Source organism: Epargyreus clarus, unplaced genomic scaffold (genome assembly GCF_041222505.1).
Source record: "Epargyreus clarus isolate Ecla_fem2 unplaced genomic scaffold, WU_Ecla_fem_2.2 ptg000035l, whole genome shotgun sequence".
Classification (NCBI taxonomy): domain Eukaryota; kingdom Metazoa; phylum Arthropoda; class Insecta; order Lepidoptera; family Hesperiidae; genus Epargyreus; species Epargyreus clarus.
In genome coordinates, this window is record NW_027332240.1 from 4,002,789 (window position 1) to 4,013,813 (window position 11,025).

The 11,025-nt window shown below is 37.6% G+C and overlaps 1 protein-coding gene across 1 annotated transcript; it reads left to right on the forward strand.

Annotated features, from left to right (window-relative positions):
- Window positions 1-1,048: 1,048 nt before the first annotated feature.
- LOC140756719 (myrosinase 1-like) lies at window positions 1,049-10,798 on the forward strand. Its single transcript, XM_073092269.1, has 11 exons — window positions 1,049-1,077; window positions 2,879-2,985; window positions 3,372-3,519; window positions 4,162-4,328; window positions 4,976-5,236; window positions 5,574-5,662; window positions 5,982-6,129; window positions 8,367-8,527; window positions 9,049-9,201; window positions 9,712-9,803; window positions 10,660-10,798. The coding sequence occupies exons 1-11, from the start codon at window positions 1,049-1,051 to the stop codon at window positions 10,796-10,798; spliced, it is 1,494 nt and encodes a 497-aa protein (XP_072948370.1).
- The last annotated feature ends 227 nt before the right edge of the window (window positions 10,799-11,025 follow it).

An 11,025-nucleotide genomic window follows, 5' to 3' on the forward strand; every position in this document is an offset into this window, starting at 1 on the left:
ACCCGCAATGTAGACTCCTTGCGTGGATTTTGAGCCTCTCCGGTGACGATATGTTTTTTTAATAATATAGGAGTAGCAGACGAGCGGTCCACCTGATGGTAAGTGGCTAATGTCGTCCATGCACATCAACCCCAGATAGAATTAGATTTCTAGGTGGACTACAGATGCACTACCCCGGAGGACTAAGCTGGAACGCCTCCGAAAAGTCTCACTTACCGTACCCCTCAAACCATAAAACATCAGCGCTTAACACTGCTGTTATTGGGTAGAAATAGGTGTGGCGGTGGTGCCGGAGTCGAAACACAAAGGGTGTTACCACCTAAATGTAACACTGTAATATTGGTAAAATATGCCTAGTAACCATTAGTAGCACTGGAAAAATATGCCTAGTAACCGTTAGTAGTATTCGCGGTAGTACTACTACTACGCTAAATTTAATAGGCTACACCGTACTACTTATTACGTAGTAAAGTAGTGCAGCCATCAATATACTACTAATAAAGACAAAATGTCCCTATTAAATTTTGATCATTGATGAGACATTGACACAACTGACTTACGTGTAAATCCATCACCTGAGCCTAGGAATATCACGCATCTATAGAATATGACTTGAAGTAGAATTAATAGGATGTTCCATAGGAACTTTATTAAAAATGTCCATCGGTGACAGTGATCACTTACGACCAGCTGAACTGCCGGCTCATTTTTAGTTCAATTGTGATTATAATTATCATAAAAATCAAAAACGTAACTTCTTGAAATGCTAATAACAAGTCACTCTCACAAGTCAGAGGAATCCAGCGACTCCTCAATGTTAAAATCCCTCAAGTCTTTTGGATTGCAAAGCATACCAAAGACCGCAAACAAACATACATACAAACATATTGAGAATATTAATACAGCAAGAAAATTACTAGATATTAGCTATTCAGCCCTAGGATACGTAGGTATCTGATGAATTACATTATCTTACAAAAGATAAGTAATTTAAGATAAGGTAATATTATTAAAGCATTTGCAAAGAAAGTTATCATCAGTTATAAATATGGTATCGTTGTTTCATATTGTATTTTGGTGAGTTATATTTATATATCCTTCGTACATAATATTATTCGAAAGAATAATGGATCTTTAGGAGGTTAACTAGAGAATTATTATGTTCCTCTTATAACTTTGTTGAGTCAACGAGACCTCATAATATGTTAAAACCTATTGAGTCGTTTTAACTGTAGGGAAAGCCAAAGATGTGCCTATAGTTCCGAGTCTAGGGCTAAAAGGGACGACCCAGAGGAGACTACAAGGGGTTTTTAGGAGCGGCAAGAATGTGAGCTCAAACTATACGGCCAACGCTCCCGGCAACAAAGCGTTTGTGTAACAATCTATTTAAATATATTTTCTGTTAATTTAAAGATATAATCGGGTATTTTATTGCAGTAGCGAATACCTATAGCATGCCTAGTTTTTCATGAAATGCAGATTGGTCGACTTTGGATCATTAGCCCTTTAGGTTTTTTACAAACTCTCAGTCGTGTAGGTGTCCTCACGATGTTCTCTTCTTCAGTTTAAAACCAAATGACGGTTAATTTCCATCTTTTTATCGGCCCTTTCAATCTAACAAAAAATAATTGGAGAAAAATCTTAACAGATCTCTGTTAAGTTTGCGACTTTAAGATTTCTTTCATAAATAAACATTTTCGCCAGAAACCCAAATTGATTGTTTCGGCTTTACAAAATGTCTGTACCTTAATTAACCCTTTTAAGTATTATCTAAATATTACTTAAGCATTTTTAATTAATTCCTACCACATTCATAGCCACAATCTGGAAATTCCATAGAGGTTCCATATAGTAAAGCAATAAAACAGAAGTTGTCAATTGAGATAAGATTTATGTTTACAAGTTGCGATTACGCGATTCCGATTATCGATTCTTAACCTTTGATCTAATTAATCGCATTTCGTACGGTTGCGGTATTTCCAACTATTATATTTGTTTGTATCTTGATAAAATAGGGAATGCATGTTCTGAATGTACATTAAAAGATAACATATTTATGAACATGCAAGCTAAATATACTTACGCTTACGGTATTTCCGGCTATTTCTGTGCGTCTAGACTGGAAAATTATAATGGGTTTAATTAAAAGGATCATCCATTGATAAATGTGCAAGATGTATGGGTTGATAATGATTGCATTATCGTCCCACTGCTGGGCACGGGTCTCCTCACATAATGAGAAGGATTAGGCCATAGTCCACCGCGTATGCAGGTTTCCTCACGATGTTTTCCTTCACCGTTTAAGCAAGTGATAATTTATTTCTAATACGCACATAATTTATAATGATTGCATTATCGTCTCACTGCTGGGCACGGGTCTCCTCACATAATGAGAAGGATTAGGCCATAGTCCACCGCGTATGCAGGTTTCCTCACGATGTTTTCCTTCACCGTTTAAGCAAGTGACAATTTATTTCTAATACGCACATAATTTAGAAAAATCAGAGGTACGTGCCTGGGATTTGAACCTCGGACCCTCGATAGAGAGACCGCGTTTCTTAACCGCTACGCTATCACTGCTTTTTACTTGGGTAGAATGCAAATTTGACCCGAAATATTAGCTTGACCCAGCTTAGTCCTCAAGGATAGCGGCGCATAGGCTGAGCACAGGTAGGAATCTAATATTATCTAGGGTTAATTACTGATGTCCATGGTCAGCAGTAGTCACTTACACGTCATTTGGCGACCCGCGTGGCGGAGCGGTCACCATACCGGTCTAATGCCTAGAGGATCCCAGGTTCGATCCCGGGCAGACAGACTTATCACAGTTACCTATTGTTTTAGTTTCATAAAATAATTTTTAGTGTTATATTTCCAGTGCATCATTATGCGTGGTGTACGGGATCGACTTGACCTTCCCTCCAGGCTTCAAGTTTGGAGCAGCTACTTCTTCTTATCAAATAGAAGGAGGCTGGAATGCTAGTGGTGAGTATGTAAGGGTACTTAAGGTACACAAACCGAATTAATGATGGTAATTTGGGGGTACTACAGATGATGAATGATCGTCTGTCAACCCCTGAACAGTAGATCAAAATCCATTTATGACACGCAATGCTAGACCTAACGTATTAGGAGCAGCAATCTATCTGTGACCAATCCCCGTTAAGACTTTAATCCTATTTGCAGTTACAGACGTCCACGGACCACTTAACATCGGAGTGATTTTTTACGCCATTAATTTCATAAAGAAAGAGTTCTGTATACTCGTATGAATTCTAGCAATTGTTACATCAGCTAGTAGAATCGACTAACCCTATGGAATCCTAGAAGAGAATTAAGTTCCACAATAACAGGAATTATAACGCTTCCAGACAAATCCGAGAACATCTGGGATGTGTTCACTCACACCATGTCTGACAAGATTGTAGACAACAGCAACGGTGATATAGCTTGCGATTCATACAACCAATGGCAAAGAGACATCGAGATGGCCTCAGAATTAGGCTTGCACTTTTACAGGTAAAATGTGTTCTAAATAACATCAATCAACCTTTTGATCCGCTGTTGGAAACCTTTCTAAATTGGCATCATTTCAGCTAATCGTATGCTCTCTGATGTCAACGGTATCTCGCTGTTTTCAATCGTTAACGCCAATACCCTAAGCATTGATATGAATTTTGATCTCAAACTATATAATCACCACCGTTAATATACATGATAGCTTAAATTTTTAACCTAAGGCGCCTCCAATTCTTTATATATCACACAGTATTTTTTTAAATGATTTAATGATGAAATAGCATATATATAAATAATTGGTCTTAGCGTTTTAAATTAGATTTTATCAATCAAAAGTAATGATGAATTTTCATATTTATTCTTGATCATGTCATTGTATGGCGTAATCTTAGATAACTAAGTATTTACACCAAAATTATGTCGAGTGGAACATGACTTGTGCTGTACTTCTGTTCGGATTAGGTTTTCAGCTAAGAGAAACTGAGCCACCACTTTAACTACCACTAATATAAACCTTACCATAGCCATCTATCCAGAATATAAAATTGCTAAAATACAGACAAAAATCCTGTTTATCAGAAACGAAGAATTTATAGAACAAAAATAAAATAAAGAAGAGTAAAACATTCTTGATTATTTCAGATTCTCCCTCTCCTGGAGTCGAATACTTCCATCTGGATTCCCGGATAGGATAAGTGAAGATGGTGTGAAATATTACAACAACCTTATCAATGGACTACTTGCTAAAGGCATTGAGCCAGTTATTACGATTTTTCATTGGGATCTCCCGCAGAGTCTGCAAGATCTTGGTAATCTTTATGAGTGATTCAACTATTAAATTGATCTTCAACTAGTAATCGTAATCAATTAAAAATAATAATTAGTATGAAGGTGTTTAAACTCTCCATCGTTCAAATCGAGAAATACCACCGCTTTTTTTCATTTTATATTTGAGCCTACCGATAAAGCAGACGTGCTGCCTGATGGAAAGTAGTCAACGTCGCCTATGAACATTTGCAACACCAGAGGAGTCGCCAATGCATCGCCGGCTTTGAAGGAGAGCTTTTTTTGCTCCATTTTTGAAGAGCCCCATGTCATAACGCTTTATACAATTGGAGTACTAAACGAACTTGCTGTCCGCCTGATGGTAAATGTTCACTGCCCTAAATCCGATCATAGATGCGTTGCCATTTGTTGATACTAAGATGGTCGATTCCTATGAAAGTCAGTCGTTATTCACAGTATCCATACACTTCCACCGAATCACAGAACTGCTTCACGTTAGAAATGGTTGTGGTGGTGGTATCTATCATGGTGAATATTAGCTTTTCAAGATTTCTGAGAAAAATTTTCATTTTTTCGAAAGTATTTAAAATCTGTTTGATTTCGTCAATTCACATAAATACTTCTAAGCAGAGCCATTTTATCAACAAATAATACAATTCTTCTCTTAAAGGTGGCTGGACTAACCCAATGATAGCAGACTGGTTCGCTGACTACTCAAAAGTAGTCTTCTCGCTCTTCGGAGACAGAGTGAAGACCTGGATCACCATCAATGAAGCGACGTCGATTTGCGATGTTAGCTACGGATTGGGTATCCTTGCTCCAGGAGTACGAAGTCTGGAGTACGGCAACTACATCTGTGCGAAGAATATCCTGGTGGCTCATGCGAAGGCTTTCCGGGTCTATGATCGGGAGTTTAGAGCTAAGTTTAATGGTACCCATCTATTCATTACTATGACTTTATTACCACAAGCTTCCTGTCAAAATAAGACAGACATAATAGTTTGTTTAGCAGACCATATCTGGTTTAACGCCCAGCTAACTACTGGTGCTAAATGGTATTTCGTAAGTTTTTTAAAAGATTGAAGTAATAAATGAGCATGTCAATGGACAGTTCCAAAGACAGATCGAATGGGCAGCTCCATATAGAATATTTCATCTATAGACTTAATTTTCTGCTTAATTTTCGTTAGTGTTGGAGTATGTGTCCATCTTTGTGTATATTCATAGCCCCTTCACAATTAATCTTTTTTTTCTTCTGTTTCAAATAGGTAAAGTGGGGATCACGAATCATTTTCTTTGGATGGAACCAGAGACGGAAGCAGACGAGGAGCTGGCAGAACTTGCTAGAGAACTTGCTGTATGATACGAGTATTATTTATATCTAGAATTTAATTTACTTGTAGATAAGACGTCTTCATGATTTTCTAAAGGTCCATTATTAATGAGAGATGTCGTAGAATGCGAGGTTTAAAGTTCACATACCTAACATTTATTTGTATAATAAGGCTTTTGACACTATTTTACATAATTTTGGTACATGAAATATATTGGGAAACCCTTGAAATATTACAAACCATACACATCGAAATAAATATTTCTTCCTTTGTGCTTAAAACCCAGCTGCAGTATTATATAATATACTGAACAAGAAATTGTTAAGTACATTTCCCTTTAAGGTCGGATTATATTCCCACGCGATATTCTCTAAAGAAGGGGGGTGGCCACCGGTCCTGGAAGAGAAATTGGCGGAGTACAGCAAGAGACAAGGGTACACACGCTCGAGACTACCGGCTTTTACTAAAGAAGAGATTGAACTTGTGAGAGGTAGTGTCCCTGTGTTTAATTTTTTAGTACATTACATATTTTATAATTTCGAAATATCTTCAAATTAAGAATTAAGTATAACGAGAATAACGACAAATCTAAACGTACAAAATTTTTAATTGAAATCGGAAATCAACTTCAGATAAGATTAGATTCCTATCTGATATCGGTGACACATGCGTTATTACCTTGTTATTACCCCTGAGGACTAAGTCCAAACGGCTCGAAAAAGTATGTCTCGTTTATCACACCCTTCAAATCAGAACACAGCGACGTACCTCAGAAGACTAAGCAGGAAAAGCTCGTAAAAGTATGTCTCCCTTACCACGTCTTCAAATCAGAACACAACAGTGCCTATCACTGGTGGCAAAAATATGTGTGACGGTGGTGCCGCCAGAATCGAACCATAAAAGGTTCTACAATTTCAATAGAAGGTAGTAGAACCCTTTGTGGTTCAACTCCGGTGGCACCACCGCCAAACCTATTTCGACTTCATAACAGCAATGTTAAGCGCTACTGTGTTTTGGCTTGAAAGATGTGGTTTGAAAGAGACATACTTTTCCGAGGCGTTCTAGCTTAGTCCTCAGGGGTAGCAGCGCATCTGTAGCCGACCTCAAGTAGGAATACCTAATCCTATCTGGGGTCGATTATAAATGACCATGGGCACTAGCCACTTACCCCTTTACACCCGAAGATTTTTTTTCGCAATTTCCGATTCAAAACGTTTATTACGGCTTTTTATATAGCTTAAGGGATCCACAAAAAATACGAAAAAAAATCCAGAGTTTATACGTAATCCAGAAATCGACCCGCACGATCGTGAGTCTCCGGTGGGAACTGTCACACTCACGATCGTGAAAATTGCAAAAAAAAATAGTTTTTTATCAAAAAATATTAGAAAATTAAAACAATTTGGAGATATTTAACATCACTGTCTTTATTTTCATTAGTCTTTATAAAAAATCTGTCTTGGCAATGCAACCTAAACTACGTAATTCTATGAAAATCAACATTCTTCTTTCTTCCGTTATTGCCTCCGTCTTAAATCCAGGTCTCCAAGGCGTAGGTATTCTTGGCTAGGGAATACATCCAATGATAATGCAGATGGAGAAAACTTTAGCCATATCTATTTCAATTAAATTAAGTTTTCGACCGGTTCTTCTTAGATAATATAAATTTGTGCATCTGGTTACATATCAAGAGCCTCATAATTAAAATATTAAGAAAAATATTTCTTTGGAAACTTGATTGGCGATGTTGGTAGGGATGTGTAGACCTTTTCAAGACAGAAAACGTATTCTTTTCCAAGCTATTTTTCGATGTGTTGGACGTGAAGATGCTCGGCGGCAAGAAATTTCTAGGGATGATTTTAAAGTAGATGGTTGAGGTTCAGACTCAAGTTTCAGATCCAATTCTAGGTCAGTTTCTATTTGAGGGTCTGCATGTGCTTCTGGATCTGTTTCAGGGCACAATTCTTCAAATTGAAACTCTTCTAATCTATTTGGTTGAAGCTCTTCACTTTCATGAAGATCTTCAATGTCCGATACATTTCTCCTCACCCCGCACTGGCAAAATCTGATCGTCATTTAAATGTACCCCTAAAATTGAAACAAACAAAATTGATTTTGACGAAACTTACACATAACTGGTAATAGCAATAAAGCATTTTCATCAAACGTTATTCTGCACCAACAACCGTAGGCACAGGATCGTAACAGTTGAAATTTGCAACCTAATTGTATCTAAATTGCAAGTTAATCGAATAAACTACTAAATTCCACGTATTTAGTGTTCTTTTAGCTTTCAAATTAGCTATAATTAATAATAGATATTAAACATTGAATACCAAAAATAATTATATACCTGTGACAGTGCGCGGGTCGAAAAAATCTGCCATCTTTGGACGAGTCCCTAGCACAATTGACCGCCTGCACCCCGCTAACTTAGCCGGTAGCACGTGCGATACTCTCCTCACGATCGATCGGCATCGGTTGCGTTTCGAAAAATAAGAAGCTATCACGTGGGAATTTTTTTAAAGTGAATCTCACGCTCATATCATCTCGGGTGTAAAGGGTTACTATCAGATGGATAGCATGCTCCTCTGCTACTCCTATATTATAAAAATAATTATAAAAACATCAACTTAATAGAATATTTGTAACATTTTTTTTACAACTTCTATCAAATACAGAAACTGATTATTTGTAGATACTACAAATAAATTCCTTTACTTCCAGGAAGCGCAGATTTCTTGGGATTTAATCATTATACCAGCCGTACTGTAAGAGAACTGAATGACAGAAAGAGTGCTCTGTGGCCACTCAGTGGATCTCCATCGCTGGGCATAAGGCTAAGCGTGCGGCCGGAGTGGAAACAAGCTGCTGTTAAATGGTTTTTCGTAAGTTTTTCAAAAGATTAAAATAGCAAATGAGTCCATCTTTTACAGTTTCAATTTTAAAGCTACACTCGACTCTCTATCTCTCTCTCTCTCTACTCTTACTTTCTGTGGTACACTCGACTCCGGCGGCACCACCGCCACACCTACTTCTGCCTTATAACAGCAGTGTTAGGCGCTGCTGTGTTCTGGACTGAAGTGTATGGTACGGGTGACATTCTATTTCGAGGCGTTCCAACTTTGTCCTCAGGGATAGCGGGCCGACCACATTTATAACTATCTGGGATCCATGGGCGGCAGTAGCCACTTGCTATCAGGTGGACTGCATGCTAGTCTGCTACTTCTATATTACAAAACAAATCCATATGTGCGCTACCGTTACCGAGTTACCGATTAAAATGAAGTAAACTTTTTGAAGGAAGGCATTTTTTTTGCTTTTTGAAATTCATTGAAAATGTATATTTATTTAAATTTCATTGTATCTAGTATCTTATATTGTTTATGGTGTATTTCTATTTTTACAGGTATATCCTGAAGGCATTCGTCGTCAATTGCTTTGGCTGAAAAAGCGATATGGAGACATACCAATATTGATAACTGAAAACGGTTATTGCACAGAAAAGCTTGAAATAGTCGATAAGGACAGAATAGATTATTACTATAACTATTTGGAACAAGTGAGATAAATTATTTTACTTTAAAATCAGCTACTTCAAAGATTTTTACCTATTGACACGCTTATTTCTCCCTTACAACAGCAGTGTCAAGCGCAAGTATTCTGGTTTAAAGTAGGGACACGGGACATTCCAATTTAGTCTAGACTAGTCTAGTTTACGAGTATGAGAAGTTACATTTGAAGTTAGAGGTCTCTGTGTGTCGATTCTGGAGGCACGATCGTCATACCTATTTTTGCCTAAGAATCTAATATTATCTGGGGTTGATTACATATTTCCATGGGTGGCAGTAGCCACTTAACATCAGGTTGACTCCACGTTGTTACTTCAATATTTTAAAAAATGCTCACGATTTATTTTTCAAAAACATCTGTAATATTGACCTTAGGCAAGAATCAAACATATTATCAGAAGAAAATATACCCTAGAAAATCTTGCCCATAATATCAGTTCTATAGATTCTAAGACCGTTTCCAGAATTTTTGAAAGTCTAGCTAAACATTTTTATTTTAGATACTACTCTCTATAAAAGAAGATGGCGTGAATGTCGTGGGGTACACAGCGTGGACTTTGATGGATAACTTCGAATGGGTTAGCGGTTACAAGTAAGTACTGAGCATATAATGGTAGTCCTTTGGTATGAAGATCGTCTTCGGCACTGAAAAGTATCCATAAAACTCAAAAATTTTAGAAACTGTATTTTATCTTCGGTAACAGATATGAGGGAGATATTAACTCGACGGTTATCGGGTTCTCAAGGATAAGTGAAGTACGAGTATAACTTTGGATTGAAGATGGAGTAAGGCTTCCACCTTCGTTTTTATAGTTGCATCTGTCATATCACTAAGCGCTGACTTGTGACTCTTCAAAAATGGTGAAAAAGACCTCATGATATTTACTTTCACCATGAACGCTAAGGATAATTTCCTATGACTTCAAACTAACTTCTAAAATAGAAGCGCCTGGGATTCGATCTTAGGACACCTCGATTGAGAGGATACATTTCTACCACCAGATTATCATTGCCATGTTTCCTTTTTTTACTTTGCTACATACCCCTAAGTTGTCCAGCAATGTATGAAAATTCCATAATTTGAATGTACAATAAGCAGTGATAGCCTAGTGGTTAAGAAATTCGGCCTCTTGATCGAGGGGTCCGAGATTTAAATCCCAGGCACGTACCTCTGATTTTTCAAATTTATGTGCGTATTAGAAATTATTATCACTTGCTAAACGGTGAAGGAAAACATCGTGAGGAAACCTGCATACCTGCAAAATCTTAAAGAAAAAAACAAGTTTTCTATAGGTATATGAAGTCTACCAATTCGCTTCGCCAGCACGGTGGCCTAATTCTTCTCAGGCTGGGCACGGGTCGTCTGAGAGAAGACCCGTGCCCAGCAAAAGGACAGTAATAGGTTGATGATGATGATGAAGATTTCATACTTTACTTATTGGTTTCAGGGTAAAGTTTGGCCTGTACCAGGTGGACTTCACCAGTCCATCTCGAACCCGGACCCCTCGGGCCTCCGCCAAGTACTACGCTAGGATCATCAAGAACCACTCACTTGATGTCAATAAATACGAATACGATGAACTGTGATTGTTGTTTTATTTTTTAAACGATGTTTAAACTAAGACAGTTAACATATTAGTCTATTTAAATATTACAATAATTCTGAGCATGCAGAAATTGGAGGACACAATTCTATTTTTGTATGTCGTTTTCAGGCTCTATCAGGCTAACTATTTGGCGCATAGAAAATTGAAGCACAGTAACCTTTATTACCAGCGGCTCGTCGCGTTGACGACTGCGCAATGTCACAACTC

What these genes read in the sequence shown, in the direction of transcription:
- LOC140756719 (XM_073092269.1), top strand. Translation starts at nt 1,049, where the DNA reads ATGGTATCGTTGTTTCATATTGTATTTTG. An exon ending in GTTTAGAGCTAAGTTTAATG is followed by an intron (nt 5,237 to 5,573) that starts GTACCCATCTAT and finishes TGTTTCAAATAG; the next exon opens with GTAAAGTGGGGATCACGAAT. An exon ending in GAATGGGTTAGCGGTTACAA is followed by an intron (nt 9,804 to 10,659) that starts GTAAGTACTGAG and finishes TATTGGTTTCAG; the next exon opens with GGTAAAGTTTGGCCTGTACC.